We start from the raw sequence: 23,800 nt of genomic DNA, 5'->3' as shown, positions 1-23,800 counted from the left end.
GAAACTAAAACCATGGAGATTGATTGGAATAATGCTACTATTAATGAGATATTGTTGTGGGTTTATTTAGATCTTTAAAACCCCACATGGTCGTATATTAGACTGATCACTTATGACTAACAATAATGGTCTAGGCAGTCCAAACTTTTTATCAGATTTTGCTTGATAGTATAGGAGTGCTTGATAGTAATTTTCCCTTTTCCTTTCCGATTGTTAAGGACTTAAGTAATGTGGGTGAGGAACAAATTAGTAGAGATTGGTGCTTCGGGTGGATTAGTCTTTATTTATGTTGAATATATAGGCTGAAGCACACCTGATCCTTTGTGTATTTTATTTGTCTTTGCTTTTGAGCCCAGACTGTGGCACTGAGTGTTACATGTCAATATCGATCGATTGCCTGCAAGGTTTCGTTGCTCCCCCAAGATGTGCTGTGGCAAGTCCTGCTGACATTCCCGGCCAATGAGCTTTGCCGCCTCCGAGCTGTCTGCCGGTTGTGATGCTCCATCACCGGCGACTCGGCCTTCATCGCCGCACACCTATTTGTTTCCATGCTCCAGCATTGCCTGCTCTGTTGTGTGATAAGTCTGAACTGAATGGCTCTGTTAAATTGAACCGTCAAAAAATGACGTACGAAAACGTCGTCGCCCTCAGCTGTCTCCGCGATTTTTCTCCCTCCGCCGCTCCGCGTCTCCGCCATAGGTAATTTTTAATTCTGGCTCTGCCACTATCTACGACAGTGGCTCGACGAGGACAGGGAAGACGGGGAGTTCCGTCCGGACGTCGCGAGGGTTTCTCGCAAGGCGGAGGGGCGCCCGGGGGGGGGGGGGGGGGGGGGGGGTGCTTTTCAAGAGGAACGCGCCTGTGAACGAATGCTCGGACGACGAATATGATAGAATTCCTCTGAGCCAACTTATTATCCAGAAGCGGCGGGGAGCTGAGCTTATGCCTAATCACGTGCGTGTCGCACGTGCCTCTGTGTAGTCTAAAAAAAGGGTCAAAATTCCTGCCTGCACCAGGCTTTTCGGGCACAGATTGAAAGGTTGTACTATATGGCACTATAGCTAGATAGTTGCTCCTTCCCCTCCATCTCCTAGGGCCTTTTGTTTTTCAGAAGAAGCTCAATCTTCTCACAACATCCCTCACTTCGCCCCTCCCTCCTCTCACGCCGTTCGTCTCCTAGTCGTTGCCGCGGTTGTACTCGCTCGTGGGCGGGTTAACGTCTACAGTCCAGACGACGCCATGAGTGTGTTGCGCGCCGTCGCGGCCGCGGCCACAACGGCAGGCGCCTCCCGGGCAGCGTCACCGTCAAACTCAACCTCGACGACGAGAACAGGGAACGCAAGGACGCCGAGGAGTCCGCGGCAGCGTCCTCCATCATAATAAACCTGTTCCGGAATTTCTCACCTACGTGGCCACCAGTTTGAAACTTCAGTAACCTGTTGGACCGACATGACAAATTCTACGACCCACAGTACAATTCGTTCCGTTAGCTCCCAAGGGGTTCGAAATTCCAGCATAAACAAAAGAACTATGTTGCACTGATTTTTTACTATCCACTATGGTCAAAGATTCAGGGGAAGACAATCCACAGGGATCATTTGAGTTGCTGCTGAATTTAGAAACTTTCCATCTATGACACCTTCAGAGACAGCGGAACAAGGCCCCAGGTTCACACTCTTACTTTGGCAGCGGCTTCCTTGATTTGCTCGATCGTGAACACCCCAAAGAAGCTGTCATCTACGACTGCATTGATTGCAGCGTAGGCGACATCATCCACGCTCACTGGGGGTGCGAGGACTAGGTCAGAAGCAGGCAGTGAGCTCAATGGTTTGGTGAAGTTTTCAACCGAGGAAAGCAGTTTCTCTAATGGTTGTCCGACAGCGTCGAGCGGTATCTCAAAGCCATTTACTTTCCTTTTACCGTAAATGAAGCCTGGCCTCAACACAACACCTGTAAAAGATAAAGAGAAGTAGGTTCAAAAGATGGCAAGATGTATAAATTTTGAGAGACAATCTGAGGATAATGGTGTGAAGTGTTTCTAACCTGAGCCCGGGTATTTTGCGAGGACTTCAGACTCAGCCTTTCTCTTACCCGTGAAGTAGCCCGAGGTAAGAAGAAAGGATGGAAGATTGTAGTCATGAACAGAGATTAAAATGAACTTTGGGACTCCTGTAGAATAACACATGAATATGCTTAATTGCTTATTATATGCTCTTTTATTTATAAACAACCCCAAAGGAAAGGATAAGGTAACACAATAATCCACCTCATGTCATTCCTTGAGAAGATTAAACCAAGAAAGCAATTTCTAACCAAATATTGTAACTTAAACTTTGATAATTAAAAGTTGTAGATTACCAGATCCCCGTAGTTCAAATTCTGATGAAACTAACGGCGATGTGTTGGTTGCACTAAGTAGACATAACTTTAGAAGAAGAAAAAAACAAGTTTCTTACCATCTTCCTTTAGGTTCATATAATTTTTTTTATGACAGTCAGGTTCCATCATTTAAGTGCCAACATATAGTAATTTACATTACCACCAAGCTATTACAAATAGTTGTCAAAGCAGGATTTTTATAGGGCTACCTGGGGGGAAAGACATGAGCCAAAATCACATTGGTGCCAAATGCATAGCCCCATAAAAGAAAAATAAATTGTCTTTCTATGTAGCTGTTTAAACAATCTTAGTTAACTACATCAATCTCCTAAATGGCCAATATAGAACGTAGTTGCATACAAATTGGCATTTCATTGTCATAGGGTATTACATAATACTTACCATATTCTTTTGCAGCATTTACTGCTATGATATTTGCCTCACCATTTATCCTTTTCATTTGTTCTTCATTGCCAAATCCTCCAAGGGTGGACACAACAGCAGTAGCTCCAACCAATACTTCATCCCATCTTGCATAGAAAACATCTCCTACATCACATTAAGATGATTAAACTGAATACTAGAGTGCCACACAACATTTAAATCACAATCTCTTGAATGTCGAATATCAGACCACGAGGGTCTGCCGCATATTTGCAGGAACAAGGTTGTAACAGGAATTTCAGTCTCAGTTGCACTTTGTTAAACCATTTTTTTCACAAATAAAGAGAATTGTAATAAGCCAGTGAGCAAGGCCAAAATAAAGACTGTGTTGTATTATTATGTTTACATTATTTTGCAATAGCCAATATATGTCAAAGAAAAAGAATGACAGAGTGACATCAATACAAAATGTATTTCTTACAGAACAACTACTGCTCTAGATGAGGAATTTTATTATTTTATTATTTCCATTCTCCATTCAATTGTATGCCCAATCACTTGATAAAGGTATAATTTGGGAGACATAACAGGGAATTAACTTAACTAACATGAGGGACCTAAAGTGAATCACCAAACTTGCCACAACATATAATATCATAAGCGTACCTGCCTGCCAATTAACTTGATCAACCCAGGAATCAGAGTAAGATGGTCTTCCTGACCTGCCCATCAACACAAAATGAAGCAGAATGTGTAAATATCATCACAATTTAGGTTCAGCACCCAGAAACACTGCAAGGGTAACCTTTCATGTTTCATTGGCATACAGATTAATGACCATGAACTCGTGTCGTTAAATTTGGTAAAGCTAAGGGGCCGCTGAAGAAACCAATAGATGTGGAGGCCAAACTTAAAATTGTCGAATATATTCAGGAATGTGAGGACTGTAACTTGCATAGTGAATTGATTTCCATATCAGCTAGTTGCCTCATCATACAAGGGGAAAAGAGGTACCTGCTCAAGCTCACAACCTCAATGCCTTTAGAGACAGCAGCTTTGCAAATCGCGGAGCCAACGAATCCACTTCCGCCCAACACCACAATCTGCAAACATAGAGAAACAGTTTTCAGAACGGTGAGGAAAAACCGGCTTAACCTGACAGATACTGAAATGGTAGACTTCAGCTGATCAAATACGGAGTACATGCCTTCTCGGTCTTCACATCAGCAACAATATCGATCGGGGTGGAGGAGTAGTCCTCCCTGACATCCGACGCGGCGAACCTGCACTTGTTACGGAGCCTGCGCGACCAAGAGAAGAGAAACCATGTCACCACGAAAAGTTTGCAGTAACCGAGGAGAGCATCCGCCGGGTGAGACCGGGAGAGGGAGAGGGGGAGAGGGAGGGAGGACAAGATAACCTAGAGAATGGGGACGCGGCAGTGGGGGCGGGAGCCGCGCGGACCGACGCCGCCGCGGTCACCGCGGGCGGGCACCGACGAGGGGAAAGCGGCGAGCTGGCCAGCGCCAGCGGCCGGAAGAGCAGCGGCGAGGGGGCCATGGGCTCCGCCGCTCTATGGACCTGGGGATGGGTACGACGTACGCGAGTACGCGACGCCGGGAAGGTGGTGGCGCAGGGCACGGCCGCGTGGGGGGCGGTGGGCTGCGCCTGCCTCGTTACCGGTGGCTGTGGGGCTGCTGCCTGCTGGAGTTGGAGTGAGGCGTCCCACTGCCACGTCGCTTGCTTATTTTTCCAGTGGATTTTTTTTGTGTGCTCAGCAAACGGCGAAACGAAACGGGAAAAGCGTGACGTACTGTCCAGATCCGATTGGACGGCTCGGATGTTCCGATGCTGTTTTACGTATTTCCAACGAACTCGGCGTCCGGGCATGCCGACAGGAGATTGACAAGCCGGGAAATGAAGATCACTCATGTCTGAAGCGTGACGTGAAGGTTCTGTATCAGTATTGAAACTATCCAGCAAACCATGTACAGCACAGCACGATCATCTCTAATGATGATGTGCATAAGAAACCAATATTTTTCAATACAGGAAAGAATGACAGACAGGATGTCTGCACAACATAAATCTAATCAGACAAATCAATAAATAATGGAATCAGCTTTATCTGCTTCAGTAAAATATAGTAGAATCCTGGCTCAGGCAGCCTTTCTAGTCCTCAGATTGTGCCTGCCTGACCTTGAAATCAGACTTTAAATCTTCAATACAACTTGCTCTCCTTCAGGAAGTTCAATTCGCTTCAAATATATGCGAACCCGAAGCTTCCAAGAACAGCTTTTTCAATATGTCTGTCACATCAACCTTCTGTATTGTACTCTCTTTATGACACATCTCCATTGAACTACCACAACGAACTGAATCTGTAAGACTGCACAATGAACCGAACTCCAACTTCACTAATCCTTTTCCTGGACCTGAGAAGAATCGACCTGCCCCCATAGGGTCTCTGCATAAATCTTCTCCTCTTCCTTCTCTTGTTGAGAACAATCAGATAGCTCAGCTTCCTGCTCATCATCTTCAGCTGGCACATCTTCATCAGTGTCGTCTGACAAGTCTACAACATCGTTACTCTGCAGAACACAAGCTTCAGACGCAGCCTCTCGCATGGCCAACCGAGTCGCTGGCCTATCACTCCCCTTATATTGCGGCGGAGGCACGACAAATGGTAGGGCAATGGCCTCCATACTGTGCCTACTTTCACTTGCATGCTTTGACTTTCCTGGTGGTGGAGAAATGAGTATGATGCCGAGCTCATAGTTGCAAATGTGCAGCCTTGGACCAGAAGGTGCTGATCTGGCTTCAGTAGAATTTGCTTTGGAGGGAGGAGAAAGGAGTTGCCCCCCATGCTGCAGGACTGAAATTGTGAGACCCACAGTAAGTCCAGCCGAATGAGTGTCCCCCAGAACGCGACTCAAAGCGTCTTTGAGCAACCTGACATAGAGAATAGTGTCACAATCATAGCTGAAGTTTATGTAGGAAAATTGAACTTCTCACTTTTTCAGGCAGTATCAGTATTATGCAACAATAACTCGAGGTAAACAGCAGCAAGGAAGTTACATAGGATGCTTTTCAAAGTTGATAGTAGACAGTTTATCCAGAAAGGATGAAATCAAAAGCATTAGCCATCGGTTGAAGACTTAGTAGGAAAGCCATAACTGGACCATTTCTCTAACAGGCTGTCAATGCCTTCAACCATATACTAGTCTGAAAGAACTGTTACTGGGTTTGTCATTTCTTTGCCATTGTTTACCTTGGACTGGCTTTACAATATTTTCCCAATAACTAAAGAAGGCCAAGAATATTTAATTCTATGCCATTCCCCACACACAACATACCTTAACATGCATAGGATGCCCTATCCTGGCATATGGTTGAGGGATTGCATCATGAAATAAGCCAGTAGATCTCAATCTTTGCCATGTTTTCTGCAAAAAGGAAGCATGTGAGATTGGCATGAGAAATGAAGTCATATATGCCATAGAGCTCCTATGCAGGGGCAATCTCAAATTTTACAGTATTTTAGCACTTGCTTCTCTAACTAGAAATATATGACTTGCATTTCAATGTGCCGACTTTCCAGACTGAATGTAGTGCAAATATATCATGAGTTCTTATAGGAAAATATTTCAACGTCAAAAGAGAATCCACCTCGGGTAGAGAAAGCAAATTCCGGCACAATTGGATTCCACAAGCCCCTTTTTCACCGTCAATAGTTGGAAACAACAGACTGATTGATGGCTTCTTCAGCTCATGCTTTGCTGTCCAGCAACCACAACAATAACAACAACAACATAGCCTTTTTTTCCCAAGCAAGTTGGGGTAGGCTAGAGATGGAACCCGAAAGAAATAAGTTCAAGGTTCAGGCACATTGATAGCTAGTCTCCAAGCGCTCCTATCCAAAGCTATCTCTTTAGAGATATTCCAATTCTTAAGGTCTCTCTTAACCGACTCATCCCACATCAGTTTAGGTCTACCTCTACCCCTCTTTACATTATCGACCCGCTCAAGAACCCCATTACGCACCGGCGCCTCAGGAGGCCTTCGTTGGACATGTCCAAACCATCTCAGCCGATGCTGGGTAAGTTTCTCCTCAATTGGTGCCACTCCGACCCTATCCCGAATAATTTCGTTCCGGACTCTATCCCTCCTTGTGTGCCCGCAAAACCACCGCAACATCCGCATCTCTGCTACACTCAGTTGCTGGACATGTCGCCTTTTTGTAGGCCAACATTCAGCACCGTATAGCATCGCCGGACGAATTGCTGTCCTATGGAATTTGCCTTTTAGCTTTTGTGGCACCCTCTTGTCACAAAGGATGCCAGAAGCTTGTCGCCATTTCAACCAGCCAGCTGAAATTCTATGCCTAACATCTTCATCAATGTCGCCATCCTTTTGTAGCACCGATCCTAAATACCGAAAAGTATCCTTCTGGACCACCACTTGTCCATCTAGACTAACGTCTCTCCCCTCATGCCTAATCGCGCTGAAATCGCACATCATGTACTCGGTCTTGGTCCTACTAAGTCTGAACCCTTTCGACTCTAACGTGCGTCTCCACAGCTCTAACTTCCTATTAACCCCTGCCCTACTCTCGTCAATTAGCACCACATCATCAGCAAAGAGTATACACCAAGGGATCTCACCTTGTATATCCCTTGTGACCTCATCCATCACTAAAGCAAATAAATAAGGGATCAATGCTGACCCCTGGTGTAGGCCTATGTTAATAGGAAAGTCAGTGGTGTTGCCATCACATGTCCGGACAAACGTCGTCGCATCCTTGTACATATCCTTAATGAGGGTAATGTACTTAGTTGGGACTTTGTGCTTCTCCAAGGCCCACCACATGACATTTCTCGGTATTTTGTCATATGCCTTCTCAAGGTCAATGAAGACCATGTGCAAGTCCTTCTTCTGCTCCCTATATCTCTCCATCAATTGTCGTATTAAGAAAATCGCCTCCATGGTTGACCTTCCAGGCATGAACCCAAATTGGTTTTGGGTCACACTTGTCACTCTTCTTAGGCGATGCTCGATAACCCTCTCCCAAAGCTTCATCGTATGGCTCATCAGCTTAATCCCACGGTAGTTAGTACAATTTTGAACATCGCCCTTGTTTTTGAAGATAGGTACTAATATACTTCTCCTCCATTCTTCCGGCATCTTGTTTGACCGAAAAATGAGATTAAAAAGCTTAGTTAACCATACTATTGCTCTATCTCCTAGGCATCTCCACACCTCAATGGGGATACCATCAGGGCTCATCGCTTTACCTCCCTTCATCCTCTTCAAAGCCTCCCCGATCTCTACCTCCTGAATTCTCCTCACAAAACGTCTGTTGGTATCGTCAAAAGAGTCATCTAACTCAAGGGTAGGGCCCTCACTCTCCCCATTAAACAACTTGTCGAAGTACTCTCTCCATCTATCCATGATGTCCTCATCCTTCACTAGCAGTCGATCTGTCCCATCCTTAATGCATTTGATTTGGTTGATGTACCTTGTCTTCCGCTCGCGGATCCTAGCCATCCTATAAATGTCCTTCTCCCCTTCTTTCGTGCCTAGCCGCTGATACAGGTCATCATACGCCTTACCCTTTGCTACACTCACAGCTCGCTTTGCAACCCTCTTCGCTAATTTATAGCCCTCGATGTTGGCTGCACTCTTGTCAAGGTGGAGGCGCTTGAAACACTCCTTCTTCTCCTTAATAGCCCTTTGCACCTCGTCATTCCACCACCAGGTGTCTTTCCCCTCCTGTTTGCCTCCCCTACTCACGCCAAACACCTCTGAGGCCACCTTCCGAACACATGTTGCCATCTTTAGCCACATGTCATCTGCGTCTTCTCCTTCTTCCCAAGTCCCCTCACCTAGCATCCTTTCCTTAAACGCTTGTGCCGCTTCCCCTCTACGCTTCCACCACTTTGTTCTCGCAATCTTGGCACGTTTGTCCCGGTGGACACGTACCCGAAGACGAAAGTCCGCCACCACAAGCTTGTGTTGAGAGACAACACACTCCCCAGGTATCACCTTACAATCTAAGCAATCACGTCTATCCTCCCTCCTAGCAAGGATAAAGTCGATCTGGCTCGAGTGTTGTCCACTACGAAACATCACAAGATGGGATTCCTTCTTCTTAAACACGGTATTCGCTATCAACAAGTCGTAGGCTAACGCGAAGTTCAACACATCCTCCCCCTCTTGACTCCTGCTACCGTACCCAAAACCCCCGTGCACTCGCTCGAACCCTACATTAGTCGCACCCACATGGCCGTTGAGATCTCCTCCTATGAAGAGTTTCTCGCTGGTAGGTACGGTACTAACCATGCTATCTAGATCTTCCCAGAACTGCATCTTGGTGCTCTCACTAAGGCCTACCTGAGGGGCATAGGCACTGATCACATTCAAAACCGAATCTCCAACTACCAACCGAATTAGGATAATCCGGTCGCCTTGCCTTCTAACCTCTACGACTCCATCCTTAAGGCTCCTATCAATCAAGATGCCTACACCATTCCTACCCGGAGTTGCTCCCGTGTACCAAATCTTGAAGCCAGTATCCTCAACCTCCTTCGCCTTCTGACCCTTCCATTTAGTCTCCTGAACGCATAAAATATTTACACGCCTCCTAATTGCTACATCAACTAGCTCTCGCAACTTACCCGTTAGGGACCCTACGTTCCAGCTACCTATACGAATCCTAATTGGCTCGGCTAGCTTCCTTACCGTTCACACCCGTCGAGGGAAATGCGAAGACCCTTGCTCATTTTTCACTACACCCGGGCGTAGATGTAGCGCGCACTAAATGATCATGTCCGTCAAGATAAAATATTGCAGTAATTAGCTAGAATACAGTAAGCTTCAGGTAACAGTAAGAATTACCTCTGGATCAGACTCTTGAGAGTCAAAATCCTGATGGGGTCGTTTACCAGTGGCAGAAGCAAAGCTTGCAATGAACTGTGGATTAATTGAAGTCCCAATGGATGAAGCACCTATTATCTAATTTATTTGAAGTAAGAAACCTTAATACGATAACAAATTACAGTAATGGAACATTGATTGTTTTCTCACTGTAGATAAAATCAGTCTCGAGTGTTTCAGGCCACTTGATGTTTGACAATACCTGCTTGAAATCAATGTAATTAGAATTAAAAAAACATTGGTTACTATTAGTAAACAGGACAGGTAGTATGAACAAATAACATACTTCCTCCATCCCATGAAGATTAAATTCTAGTTTTTTTTTCATACAGATTAAGGTGGCGCAAAAAGACTCAAATGCCCTAATTTGTTGGCCACATGCGGTTAGTTTTGGCATGCAAATCAAATCTAACTACTTAATTAGGCAGGTAGTTGAGATCCAATTTCTAGGATTGCACTCTTTATGAGATTTTTTTTCCCAAATGCAGGATTGCACTCTTTATGAGATTTTTTTCCAAATGCAGGATTGCACTTTTCATGGGACGGAGGGAGTAAGCATCTAAATGGTCATGAAGCGACTTAGAAAGTGTAAACCAAGAAACCAAACTGATCAATCGAGAGGAAATAAGCGTAAAACCGATCTGATTCCTATGAATTTACATTTCTTTATCTGTTTTAGGCTCCGATTGAAGGCACCTTTCGAAATTGAAGTGTTTCCTGTGGAATTCTTTCACTCCATACTATTGGCACCAAAGTGCATCAAGCAGTGAGAAAAAAAAACTGAAACATATTATTTGTTGCTTGACTCCTTGCAGAAAAGTTAAATGCAAAAGACAGAGCATAGGTCTTCGAAATCGAGAATTGGAAAACTTGCTCACAGATGGTGATCAAAAAAAGGTTTTTAGTTATATCAGTCAGCTTCATACCACTATTAGTCTTTGAGTAAGAATACCCACTGATTTCAACAAAAAATATTAAATCATCATAACGAACCTTAGTTCAGTTTATAAATTATAAGCTTTCGTCGACATAATTTAATCGTATATAATTGCAAACCTCTTCTAGCCGCCAAAGTCCAAGGCACCGCTTCAAGGATGCTATAAGTGAGCACAGTGGTGGGATAAGCTTATCGCAGATCAGCCCTGAAATTCGAGAAAACTCTGGACCCTAGATTTCATTGAAAACGTTAAGGATGCGCATGGAGAAGTTTTACAATAGTATCACAAACTTAAGAAAAAGGTCTGTTAGAACCTTTCTGATGTACCTTCGATACATACAGAAGCAACTGCACTTTCGTATTAGTTACTCCAAATGCAGCCTCCAAGGCTTCTCTGGGGTAGATAAATCCAGAGAAATTGAAGAATCCTGAGTCACTGAGGGGAGCTACCCACTTAGCAACCTCTCTAGGCAAGAAACCAAGTTGGACAGAACCTGCTTGAGGACATTGGTCATTGTTAATTACAAGATATAAAGGTGCCCTCAAAAAAAAATTACAAGATATAAAGGTAGCAATCTGTTGTTTTGCACTGAGCAATTAAACACAACACGCTTTTGGAAGTGGATCCACATTCAACAAAATACACATTTTGAGCTATACATACCTTCCTCGGAAAATTTATCCAGATCAGCAACAAGGACACTCACAGCATTTGCATCTGCAGGTATATTTGTGTTCCTCTTCAAGATTACTTCAGTAGTTCCATGCATATTCTCATGGCATTTTCTAAGAAATGCGGACAAGGCTCTCAGTTGAGACCCAGCATCTGATGGCATGTGAAACCGATGGGAAAGGCCAACTACAGATGTTTGAACACAACCAACGAACGTTCTATGTGCAGATTTTCTGTGTAAAATGTGTCTCTCCTGCAACAAAAAAACAATGGATAGTGGCTAGTTACAAAATAGGGCATCACAAATAGGATAATTCTATTCTAACTGAAGCAACAACTAGTTTTGAGTTTAGGTTAAGTTCACTTAGGCCAAAGTGTACCTTCCTTAGGAAGTACAGAACTTGTAAACAGTATATAGTTTAGTACAAAGCATACATATGTTTAATATTCTTGCTGAAAGGGCTAAACTACAAAAAAAAATTGTTGTAGTATATTAGTAAGATTAAACTTACTGAAAGGAAATAATTAGACTCCAAATAAGGAGGACTCCGTGCATGTATTCCTGGTACTGAAGCGATGAGGTAGCCACCAGCTTCTTGAAAATCGTACTTAGCAATCTCATTTATCCAATATGCCTGACTAGGGACTTCATTGACCATGGACGCTATGAATGACACTAACTGAGCAGCAAAATCAGAATTTTGGTCCTCAGCTGTACCAAAAAGTGCAGAATAGTCCAGGGATGTCCTACGAGGAAAGTCTTGCCACTACACTGTATTTGTTATGAGATGCCACTGCATAAATTAACATTTAGCAAAGACGGTGTATCCATGGCAACACAAACTAATAAGAGAAAACATGTTTTTGGGCAAAGCAGAAGGATGCATAGAGTCCAAGCTAAGCATTTGAAAGAAGCAAAAAACTGACCTGCCTTGGAACTAAGTTAGCTGAAGTAACAACAACACGCATGCTGTCTTCCCTTTGCAACACTATGAGCTTTGGATGGTGGCATGCAACCCCTTGCTTCTTCCTATCCTTTCCAAATGCTATCTCTTCAGGGAACCGGGTGTAACTTGAGAAAAAAATGGCCTCCGCGGCGAGGAGGAGCGGGGAGGCAGCGGAGGGCCCTGGCCGCGGAGGGCTCGGCCGCGGAGTCGGCTAGCTCGGCCGCCGGGGAAGGACGGCACGGGAGAGGGGGACCGGGCCACGACGCCGCCAAGCTCGACCTGCAGGGGAAGCTCGCCGAGGCCCGCCCTCCACCGGCGCTCCTCCGACGCCGCCCTCCTCTGGTCGGGGTGGCGCAGCGCGGCGGCGTCGCGGGCCGGCGGATCCGCTGTGCCGCGCGTGGACGGCGGAGCTCCCGGCGGCCTGCGGTCCCCGGCCGAGCTCCCGGTGGCGCTCCTGGCGGCCTCCCTCCTCTGGTCCGCCGCCCCGCGCCGCCGCTCGGCGAATGCCTTCTTTTTACATCTCCTCTCTCCTCCAACGCAAACTGCATCACGCGGATGCATTGCCTGTTGGATGGCGATTTGGTGCGGCACAGAGACAGTTGGAGTCAGTCTTAGGCCGTGTTTAGATGAAAGCAAAAAAAATTTTGCGATGGAATCTTACTAATTTGAAGTATTAAATGAAGTCTATTTATAAAACTGTTTACACAGATGGGTTGTAAATCGTGAGACGAATCTAATGATGCTAATTAATCCATGATTAATCCATAATTAAAAGATGATTACTGTAGCATCACTGTTACAAATCATGGATTAAGTAGGCTCATTAGATTCGTCTCGCGATTTACAGCCCATCCATGCAAAAAATTTTATAAATAGACTTCATTTAGTACTCCATGCATGTGTCTAAACATTCGATGTGATGTTTTTTTTGTGTTTATGGGGTTTACGGGTTGAGGGCCTTATATAGGTTCGCAAATTGAAAGCACAGGACATTTGCTAAAACAGTAACTAAACAGTACCCCAAGATCACTACTTACAATAGTAGCAGGTTAGGTTGGCTTTCAAAAGGGGCTACCATTCTATTTTCACTGCTTGCACTCCAGCATCGTTCCTTGTTGTGGCATGCTATTGTCACGGGCAAATGCTGGGGAATCTTGCAATAGTCAAGAAACCTCAGAACCATACAAACATTAGCATTCCAATGAAGAATTGGATCACATGTCCGAATGATAGAAGTAAAGGGTAAACAGACAGCAGAGAGACACACCAGGAAATATCTGAGGTGAATGTTGCGATAAATACTCGCACCAAACTCTCCACGGGAAGAAGTAGTTGCGGCAGTGGAGTTACACTGTGTGGTTCAGCTTGCGTGTCAGACAGAGATCCAATACACGCAAGGCGATTCAAGAAGAATGTGCTCCCATCTGAATAGCAGCCCTCACCGTGATGCTGCTCTTCATTGCCATTACTGTATCCTGTTTGCTCTTCGTTGTCATCACCACATCCCTTACTCCCCTGACACAGCTCAGCATCAGTATGACCGCCTTTTGCAACAGCAGGGTGGTATTCCAACTTGTCCTGGTCAAGATTGTAATCATCTTGCGGCAGATTCTCCTCATCAACGGGATTGGTTGGATTGTTCAGGCACAATTCACCAGCGCCATCCTGCCTCCATTCTTCCACTCCAGCATCTGCGCTGACATTTCCTGAACAACTCGAATCCCTCAAGAAAGAAAGGGGGTCTTCGCTCTCGGAGATCGCCCTAAGCCGCTTCCGCAGCGACTCAGCCCTAAACACATGCCCCTCCTGGCAGGACCTCGTCGTCTCAGCCGCACCACCCCCACCCCCTCCGCATGAAACGAACCTCTCCACCACGAGCCCGTATCTGGCCCCGCGCCATAGCACCGAGATCTCGTCGCCGACGGCCAGCTCGGCGGGGGTCCTCGCGCGGATGGGCAGGCCGTTGACGCTCGGAGCTCCGGCGCCAGAGACGCGGTGTGTGAGGCGAAGGGCGCAGCTGGATGTGCTGAGCAGGAGGTCGCGGGCGCGCGGACGACGGGGGCGGGCGAGGAGGAGGCGAAGGCGGTGGCCCCGGCGGCGGGAGGGGGAGAGGGAGTAGAGGCGGTCGGAGCGCAGGAGGAGCAGGGCGGAGGCAAGGCCCACGAGGCGGAGGTGGAAGTAGCCCAGGCCACCGGAGGTGTAGGGGCGGTCGTGCTGCTGCGTTGGCGGCGTCGCCATCGGAGGTGAGGCGTCAGGGGGCGGGAAGGAGGGGCCCGCCAGACCGGGACTGCCGTACTGGATTGTCTCTGATCCCGCCATTTATTTTGAAGGAGTGGGTGATATCTACGTTTCTCCCCTAGAAAAAATAACGAATTCTGGAGCAAGACGAGCTCGAGATGCGGAGGGGATTTGATCGTAAAGAAAAATAGAATGGAGAGAAATAACGGATAAGGGAGGTACTAGATTGCAATAATGTCCTTCTCCTTGCGACGGAAGGAGGCCGCTAGATTTCATACCTTTCGGGAAATATTTCCAGTTCTTCCTTCCCTTGCAAGATTGTCAGGCTTCTTCAAGTTGCAAAAGATTGCAGAGATGAACCCTACAAAAAGATCACAGATATGATGTTTGACTACTGTAAAAGCTCATCAGAATTAAGGCCGTGTTTAGTTACTTTGCAAAAAATTTTTGCAAAAGAATCTTGATAATTTGAAGTACTAAATGAAGTCTATTTATAAAACTTTTTGCATAGATGGGTTGTAAATCGCGAGACGAATCTAATGATGCTAATTAATTCATGATTAATCAATAATTAGCGGATGGTTACTGTAGCATCACTGTTGCCTCTACAACAACAACAACATAGCCTTTTTTCCCAAACAAATTGGGGTAGACTAGAGATGAAACCCGAAAGAAATAAGTTCAAGGTTCAGGCACATTGATAGCTAGTCTTCAAGCGCTCCTATCCAAAACTATCTCTTTAGAGATATTCCAATCCTTAAGGTCTCTCTTGACCGACTCATCCCACGTCGGTTTAGGTCTACCTCTACCCCTCTTTACATTATCGACCCGCTCAAGAACCCCATTACGCACCGGCGCCTCAGAAGGCCTTCGTTGGATATGTCCAAACCATCTCAGCCGATGCTGGGTAAGTTTAAATCTCAAGGCCTCTATTCTCTAAAAATAATTCAATTAAATCTCAAGGGTAATAATTCAAATTTCTAGTTTCAGAATCAAATAATCCACAGACAATATGCACCCCACATATATATTCTTATACAGGTAATCCCACTAGCAGCAATTCACTTATGTTAGCCGCATCATCTCAATTATTTCTAATTTACATTACATGTTTGCCCTCTACAGTACACGTGAGCCACTGTATTTATGAGCAGGTTAATCTACAAGCCTTCATTTTAGACATGTTTCCCGTGGTGTTCTTCAGTTAACAGGGTGATAACTCCTGTTTAGGAGAGGAATGCTTTACTTGTGCCACACAGCATATCTGTCTCCAGAGGCCGCCAGCCTCCACTCTGGCTCGCTTGGGCACCATGACCCATCTCCGATCTTCATGCACAACTTCTCATCGATGATTGCAGAGTACAGGTCTGACTTCGCCTCCAATATTTGGACGGAGGAACGGCTTTGTATGTCTTGGCATTTTCTGATTTGCATCTGGATAAAAAGCATTTCAAACTTATAGTACATGCACCATATTTGGGATTCGTCATTAGTTGTGTGGTGACCCTTCTTTCTCAAATGTTAGCAATTTCTTATTTCCTCTGTTCTTTGTAAAATATTTTCTCCTATTAATGAATAGCATGCTGGTTTTCTTTAAAGAAAAGGCAACGGAAAGGAGGGGTCTGATACAGAGGTACAAGCAGCATACCAGTTTGGCAATTTCTTCATGGAGTGACGATCCCTGGTCATAGAAGTGATCATAAAACACCGCAGGGATGCCAGGGTGGGTGAGTATATAGGCATATCCCTAAAAGACCATCAGATTATACATGTGTCAATCAGCAAGTGGAGTACTAAAAAAATAACAGAAAGCTGATACAAAACAAATGATTCGGTGAGTGATTATGTTATTAAAAAAAATTTAGAAGTGTCGTAAGCTGTTAAAGTTATTACATATGAAATTAACTTTATGAGATTATAATAGTCAGCTGTGGAGCCAGAAACTCTTTTTTTTTGTTAGGGGTCCAGTAGTCAAAATGAAGAATTAAAAGAGTCACTATACCTCCATAATATGATCAGATGGAAAAGGCCAATGACCCTGAAATAGTGTGAGAATTTATATTAGTGCATGAATACTTACTTGGCACATGTTAACACAGCTAAGCTGGTGCAGACCAAAGAAGGATGACAGAAGGACTATTATACCTGAGTTGACCCTGTGTCATGATTTTCAACAAATGTAACTGATCTTGAAGGCCACCATCCCATCACACCAGGTGGCTTTCCTTCCGGATCTCGCAACCGCCACAACTCTCCTTTGACAGCTTCCTGATAGAAACAGCATTAATACTCAGATGAATCGCTAAAGACAAATGTTTGCTCCTGCAGTGAAATTTCATTCCTGACCTGAAGAATACCCTTTGTTGTGAAATCAAATGCAGCACAAAGTCCTCCAGTGCTATCTATCCAATTAATGATCCTCTGCCTGTGGTTATCTGCCAGGCAAAAGAAACTTGAGTATACTATTCTAAACAAGCAAACATTCACTATCAAAAGAATGCTAGGAAACATGCTTCAGATTTAAGGAAGAAGTTTTGACACTTCATTTGGTTCATTTTCAGAAAGACAATCATATTACTTCCCTGAATTTACAATTGTAAATTAGCCACAACATGTCAGGCATAGCTTCTAGAGTCGGCGGCCAGGAGTAAAGCAATTGAAGACACAACCATGACAACAGATAATAATATACAAAGGGAAAATCTTTTGAAGAAAATGTTTTAGATTGCAGCAATAGTCATAATTCAATGCAGTCACTACTCACGCCTGCATGCTTAGGCCAGAGCATCACTAACTAGAGTAATCAGTAAGAATGTTATTATAAATATCTTACCCTGATTGTAGTTCAATCGGTAATCAGGGGGGCTATATTCACAGCTATCCCAGTATTCTCCAACCGCAAAAAGAGGTTTTGATTCCTCAATGTATTCTTTCACAAACTTTGCTGCATAACTGCACTAAACAGAAAAGGTTGACGAAATCAGCATGATAGCAATGCCAAGTTTTAGGTTGACAGATAGTTTATTTCTTTCACAGTGGATACTAATCTAGCCAGTAGACTATTTACCCTTTCGTGAAATCAAAGCGGAAATCCTGAAAGCTAACAGATCTCCGGAGCCAGATCAGCCATTCAATAATATCTTTCCGTACAAATGTCTGTGTATGATCTATGTTGGGAACCCCATCAAAGTTATCCCCAGTGCTCTTGTTTCCCTGATAGCGAAGATGCATCAAAGTTATGTACAGCTTTAGAGTAGAAAATATGCATCGAGATACTGTGCTAAGTAAAAGGTCAAAACAAGAACAACTCAATTAAATTACCTTCCCACCAGAACAAGATGTAACAGCATGTTCATCCCATGATATTGGGATGCCATCATAGCGATTATACATGCCATTGGATCCTTGAGTAGTCCCAATTCGGTGGTTGATAACAACATCTGCCATAGCCCTTAGATTATGCTCATTCATTTTATGAAGCAATGATTTCAGCTCTGACAGGGAACCATAACAAGAGTCAAGGCAGTACAGGTTCTGTGGTAGATAGCCTGTGAAAGAACATGTCAGGCCTCATATATCTGAACTATGCTTCATGTAAGAGAAGATGTTGACTAGCTTACCTTCTCGAGATAATGACTGAGTTGGTGGAGGAAGCCATGCTGATGTAAACCCAGATTCTGCCAGATCAGTTACTTTTTCCTCTAACTTACTCCACCAGTTATGCTTATTGGATTCCCAGTTAAAAGCCTAAAACATAACCAATGGGAATTATGTAAGAAAACATAGCTCGTTTGTTCAATCTGCATTTCAGCTGTTACAAAGGGCATAGTCATGTTGCTTGCTGGAGTCATGCAGGAAATGCTGACATCTACATTCAACCAGAATCAATGTTCGAGGAAAAAACATTCAACTATTATCCCAGTAGGTGACCAAAGATAGAAATTGCTTATGACCAAGCATAACTGAGAAGTAACAAATAGTAGAATCATCCTTCATTCCATGGCCAATTAGTATCTAACTATATTGGAGTGGCTTCTTTATGTGCCTGCGCAACTGAATATACTCCATGTGAAGAGCAATCCAGTAGCATTTCTAGGCACGGAACTTTGATCCTTAGCAAGATAGCAAGAGACAGGCTTGAGACATATTCTCACCTGGAATAAGATTTCCCTTCCATTCTTGATGATCCCACCTGCCAACAAAATTCACAAGACATCAATGGAGTTTTGTGAAAGCTTCTATTAAACAGCCGAAAAACCAAACAGAATGTAGGAGGCAATACGCTGAACGCCGCAAACTTAACCCAAAGAACATGAAAACAGGCAAGGAAAGATGCAATGTTCGGGAATGTACCATTGCGAGCTGCCTGTTCTTCGAATTTATCATCCGAAACCTGCACAGTTCCACCATTTCAGCACATCGTCAGAACTAGCAGACCGATCAGTGCGTCAAGCCGTCAAGAACAGCCTCACGGCACGGTACGATACGGGACGGCGGCAGGTGGCCGTGAACTCACCATCTGGCCCATCCAAACTCAGACCGAACTCCAGCAGCCGGCGCACTCAGCTAGAGACTCCAACGCGCACCGCAACCGAGGACGGACACCCACCTTCAGCAAGCCGCTAGATATGTAGCCGCGGGCGGGAGCGACGGAGGCGCGGCGCGGGCCTGCGTGCGGGGCACACGCGACGAGGCGCCGCGCTGCCACTTGCGCGCGGCGTGCCCCCGGAATCCGCCGCACCAAACCCGGCGGCGGCCGCGCCCTCCAAAAAAGTGGTGGCGGGGGACCGCCCGCGCCGATTGGATAGGCTCGGCGGCGGGCGGCGGGCGGGTCTGGAGGCCGGCGATAATCCGAGAACTACTGACGATTCGCGGGCTGCGAGCTCCGAATTTGCTCGCGCCGTTGCTGATCTGGTGGGAAAAAGGATCGGTTAGCTTTGCTTGCACCACTCTGCTTCAATTTGGTTCTGCACTCCCCTGATTGACGAGAGAGCGTGGCAGAATCTGCGATCGCGGGTGCGGCTGTGGCCGGATGGGAATTTGGGGCCGATTGGTCAAAAAGGGGAAAAGGTCAAAGGGATTGAGGAAGATGGATTGGAAGGTGATGCCCATCATTTGGCCCATAGTTTAGCCCATACCGTTGATGGGCCAAACCAAACGCGCGGGTGCTCCGAGCGGTTTTTTTATTTTTATATTTTTTATTTCCGTTTTTTACAAAAAAATATATTTTCGATTTGGAAATTTACAGAAATATACCCCGGCCGCCCCGCTGCCGGGCGGCCGGGACCTGGCCGCCCGGCTGCCGGGCGGCAGGGGCTTACCTGAAAAAAAAGACGAAAACAAATTGCACACAGGTCCCTGGGAACCGGCCGCCCGGCAGCTGGGCGGCCGGCCTCCCAGCCTGCCCAGCTGCGGGGCGGCCGGCATTTTTTTTTGCAATTTAGCCTTTTTCGCGAAATAATTTCACATATGTGTCTTTTTTGAAACTTTTTACAGAAATAGATCCTGGTGGTGGGCGCTGTAATATGTGGTGCCGAGATAACACGTCTTGGCACCACAGATCACGGCGCCGAGGTGCCACGCACGCACAAGCAATCTAGTGAATCTTCGAACTTGCCTTTAATATTTTCGGATATTTTCAGGAGACTAGAATAATGTGAACCACACATCAAATATAACGGTAAGAATTAAGAACTAAAAACTGCATTACACAATATAAACCATAGGAATTACATCATAATACAACGTTAATGAAACACACATCAGACATGCAGTGGCATGGCAGAACCCGTTGCAACTACGGTAAACAGATTCTGAACTAAGCTAACATGCCTTAGGTAATTTAGAAAAACACAACAAACACAACGATACAGCATGTGACTAGCAATAGGTAGTCCTAGTAGCCGCACCCCCACGTAGCAAACTGCGTTGAGTCTTCTCCGCAGTATCCACCCATTGTAGGTGGTGCAGGCGGTGGTGCCGGAGGGGCAGGGCCCTTCTTCTTGTGACAAGGGCAGTTGCAGTAAGGAATAGTGCATGGTTCATCCTGTGAAGCGGCAGCATTGCTGGTATCATTATCTCCGTCGTCTTTGTTACCCTCGCTCAATTCCTCGTAATGGTTTATCTTGCATTCCAGATCAAAGATATTTATCTGGAGGTACTCGATGAACTCCTGAACTGAATCAATTGGTGCAGGATCGACCCATCTGGTAAAACCACAGTTTTCTGGAGCATCTGAAGACTGCAAAATAAATTTCATGTAAGATATCTCAACGAAGATAAAGAAATAAAACAACCGAGTATTACCCATGCGTGTGGGCATTTGAAGAAACGCCGACCGCCATCCATCCCATCGGTGCACATCTGCACTAAGCAGTCCTCACCATGTCTGCATTTTGGCCACGGTTCTCTACGGTTATCTTATTGTCGTAGAGGAGTTTCATTTGTAAAATCACTCTTGTGCTGTGGCGGAAACTCAAACACTGGTTCCGGAAAGGAATCAGGTCCAAGAGGCCCCTCCCATATTATGGGGTCTCCCTTTCTTCCCCCTTTTCCTTTCCCAAAACCATAGTAATTCTTCCCGCTAGACCCACCTCCAGACATTGTGTGGCAGAACCACCTGAATTATCCCGACTCAAGTGCGCCGGCCATCACCATAAAGGCAACACCAGCTCAAACGCACTTCAAACGGAACAATTCTTGGTCTGTCAGGTAACGTCCCGATACAACCACCGGTTCTCGGATCGAACAAGCATACCCCGCACGAAGACGAGTCCAGAGATATTACAACCACAAATTTTACAACACGGGCAAGTTCAGTAGTGATTACAAACCAGTTCAAACCATTATTACAAAACCAACTTTGGTAAAAACAGTTATACAAGTCATAAGTGTAAAACTTCAGAGTTTAACAGCGGAAGATAAAACACGACGGCTACAACATGTCGCCAAAGTATACCAGGCTAGTCCAAGCATGGTATTACTCGTCAAAGTCATTGCCGGCCGAAGACGTATCCCACTCTACGGACCAGCTAGGAGGCAAGGAGCAGGGCCAAGATAAACTAGCGACCTGGTCCTCAAAACTCAAACCTGAAAAAGAGTTTCAACAGCAAGGCTGAGTATTCTAATACTCAGCAAGACTTAACCGTCAACGTGTATACTTAACCCACTTTAGCTAGACTATGCAGGGTTTGTGAGGCTCTGGTTTCCTTTGCTGAAAAGCAATAAAGAGTAGGTCCTTATTTCACATTTTAGCTTTCCATATTCTAGTTGATTAACCAATCTATGTAAGCAACTACTATTCAACCATGGTAGAACTTTAAGCAAACATCAGGATTAATCATAATAATATTGCTCTTGTTACTCTATGTGGCAAAGAGATCAAGCAGTCCCAGACTGTGAGAAGAAGACGATTCGAATCGAATTTGTTAACCTGGCCAGGCAGACCTAACACACACGTTTGGAACACCGTCGGGTCGTTCCCAAACAACCGTTGACCTTTCTTTTCGGCTTGTGGATAGGGTCACTCTCCCCGACTACAGGGCTCCAAGGTCCACCCTTCTACGAGGTCCACCCTTGTCCCTTGAAGTCGCAGTGTTGATCAACATTAACATTTAAAAACCTATCTCTAAAGAGAGAGTGATAGGTATATCCACTCCCCGGTCCAATCGGCTACTAGGCTTACCGCGTACCATATTTACGGCATGTGGCTAGTACGTTCAAAAACTTAACCAGCACTACCACACACCGCGACCTTAGCAAGTTCATCAACACAGACGGGGTCTCACCAAAGGTCATGATATCGAACACGACCCCGTCCGTCGTCCTTATATTGATAACAGAAAGTAAACAAGCAATTCCTATAAAGCTCGCGAGTGACAGGCAATCACTCGACTTGTACCGGTCCTATAAGCTTAGCAAGTAGTCGAACTCAGGTCTAGTGTTCAGTACATAGGTTCCTAGGATCATGCATCTAGGTTTCAATTCAAATCCTAAGAACTGTAAATGCACAAGTAAATAATAACAGTAAATGATAATAATTTGAAATATATGTTATGTCCGGGGCTTGCCTTCTCGGTAGTCGCTAACTATTTCAGCTCTAGGCTCTTCCGAACTTTGGTCCGGGGCTTCAGTTAGTACGGTGGTGTTCGCTTGAGCTTTGAGATCACCTCCGTCAGATTCCGGGATCAGCTCGTACGTCCCGTCCGATAAAGCAGACGTATCTATATGTGATGCAAGAGATGAAATCATAAACACGCTCACGATGTGGTGAAGCTAAACAAACAAAATTAATACACACATGGACAATCGTTTATAGAGTAGTTAAATAACAATTCTAACTACACAAGGCATCATGATCACAGCACAAATGAAGTTGACTAACTTCATAAACAAGTGGGGGGGTGGTTTCTTATAACAAGCAAGTCATGGTTTGCTAATAAATCCACCACTCAGTGCACAATAAGTAATAAATTCAGAAAAAATTACACTAAACAGAAAATGAACAAAGTAAGCTATCCTGTAAAAATCATGCCAAAACATGTAGCCATTTAATCAGAACAAATCATTCATTCAGACAACACCTAGAACAAGATTGAATTATACAGGTTAAACTATAGCAAAACAGAAGCTGAAAATTTCATAGGAGGTCTACACAGAGATGAAAAAGCTACTGTGAATTTTTCATGATTTTATCTACACAGAATTAATTATGAGAAAAATAAACAAAACAGACATCAGTTTAGCAAGATTCATTTTTAGATCCTGTTATATTCATGAACTGATTCTCAAACTTCCTGGACAAGCTAACCTACTCAAGAAGAACATTCAGAAATATTTTCATGATTTATCATCAAAATAAAATATGTATCATAAATAAAGTTTACTAAACAAGGATTAAATCAAATAAATAGCTACACATGAGAACTGATCATGAAATTTTTATAGCAATACTAGTTTTACAAGAACAAACAACCATAAAATTTTCACTGCAAGATATGGCTTCAAGCAATAGTTAAGAAAAAAATAAAACATCTAGGCTAGTAACACAAATTAACTTGTACAGCAAAAACTTGCAACTAAAGCCTAACATATTATGATTCTACTACATAGATCTCTTTAAGAGGATTCCAAAACATCAAGATTTGCTATTTTACGAATTTTCTACGAATTGATATTGAATTTCAAAATTCACAGCAAATCACAACAAACAAGTCCCTATAGCACTATTCATCTGAGTCGCGAGGTTTGCAGACAGCCCCCTGGGCTTTTGTATCTTTCAAACCCGAGGTCCCTGGCCGGTCAGAG

At 44.7% G+C, this 23,800-nt stretch overlaps 2 protein-coding genes and 1 pseudogene across 2 annotated transcripts; all 3 read right to left on the bottom strand.

The window, feature by feature from the left end:
- Positions 1-1,457: 1,457 nt before the first annotated feature.
- LOC120680759 (uncharacterized protein At1g32220, chloroplastic-like) lies at positions 1,458-4,500 on the bottom strand. The gene is made up of 7 exons (XM_039962285.1): positions 4,184-4,500; positions 3,971-4,064; positions 3,778-3,866; positions 3,430-3,485; positions 2,782-2,928; positions 2,044-2,169; positions 1,458-1,950 (listed from the first exon to the last, which is right to left on the bottom strand). Exons 1-7 carry the CDS (start codon positions 4,321-4,323, stop codon positions 1,670-1,672), a joined length of 933 nt encoding a protein of 310 aa, XP_039818219.1. The 5' UTR covers positions 4,324-4,500; the 3' UTR covers positions 1,458-1,669.
- A 196-nt stretch (positions 4,501-4,696) lies between these two features.
- On the bottom strand, positions 4,697-14,762 carry LOC120680761 (annotated as a pseudogene).
- A 716-nt stretch (positions 14,763-15,478) lies between these two features.
- Positions 15,479-19,562, bottom strand: LOC120680760 (probable alpha-amylase 2). Its single transcript, XM_039962286.1, has 12 exons — positions 19,011-19,562; positions 18,848-18,887; positions 18,649-18,686; positions 18,115-18,241; positions 17,816-18,042; positions 17,562-17,707; positions 17,328-17,446; positions 16,841-16,929; positions 16,640-16,762; positions 16,497-16,532; positions 16,143-16,241; positions 15,479-15,928 (listed from the first exon to the last, which is right to left on the bottom strand). Exons 1-12 carry the CDS (start codon positions 19,020-19,022, stop codon positions 15,737-15,739), a joined length of 1,248 nt encoding a protein of 415 aa, XP_039818220.1. The 5' UTR covers positions 19,023-19,562; the 3' UTR covers positions 15,479-15,736.
- Positions 19,563-23,800: the final 4,238 nt, after the last annotated feature.

This window comes from Panicum virgatum, chromosome 7N, assembly GCF_016808335.1.
Source record: "Panicum virgatum strain AP13 chromosome 7N, P.virgatum_v5, whole genome shotgun sequence".
NCBI lineage: Eukaryota > Viridiplantae > Streptophyta > Magnoliopsida > Poales > Poaceae > Panicum > Panicum virgatum.
This window is presented reverse-complemented; position numbering and strand designations above follow the sequence as displayed.

What these genes read in the sequence shown, in the direction of transcription:
- LOC120680759 (XM_039962285.1), bottom strand. Translation starts at nt 4,323, where the DNA reads ATGGCCCCCTCGCCGCTGCTCTTCCGGCCGCTGGCGCTGGCCAGCTCG. An exon ending in GCCGCGTCCCCATTCTCTAG is followed by an intron (nt 4,065 to 4,183) that starts GTTATCTTGTCC and finishes TTGGTCGCGCAG; the next exon opens with GCTCCGTAACAAGTGCAGGT. An exon ending in AAATGCTGCAAAAGAATATG is followed by an intron (nt 2,170 to 2,781) that starts GTAAGTATTATG and finishes GTTATTCTACAG; the next exon opens with GAGTCCCAAAGTTCATTTTA.
- LOC120680760 (XM_039962286.1), bottom strand. An exon ending in TCAGTCATTATCTCGAGAAG is followed by an intron (nt 18,043 to 18,114) that starts GTAAGCTAGTCA and finishes GTTCTTTCACAG; the next exon opens with GCTATCTACCACAGAACCTG. An exon ending in ATGACACAGGGTCAACTCAG is followed by an intron (nt 16,533 to 16,639) that starts GTATAATAGTCC and finishes ACACTATTTCAG; the next exon opens with GGTCATTGGCCTTTTCCATC.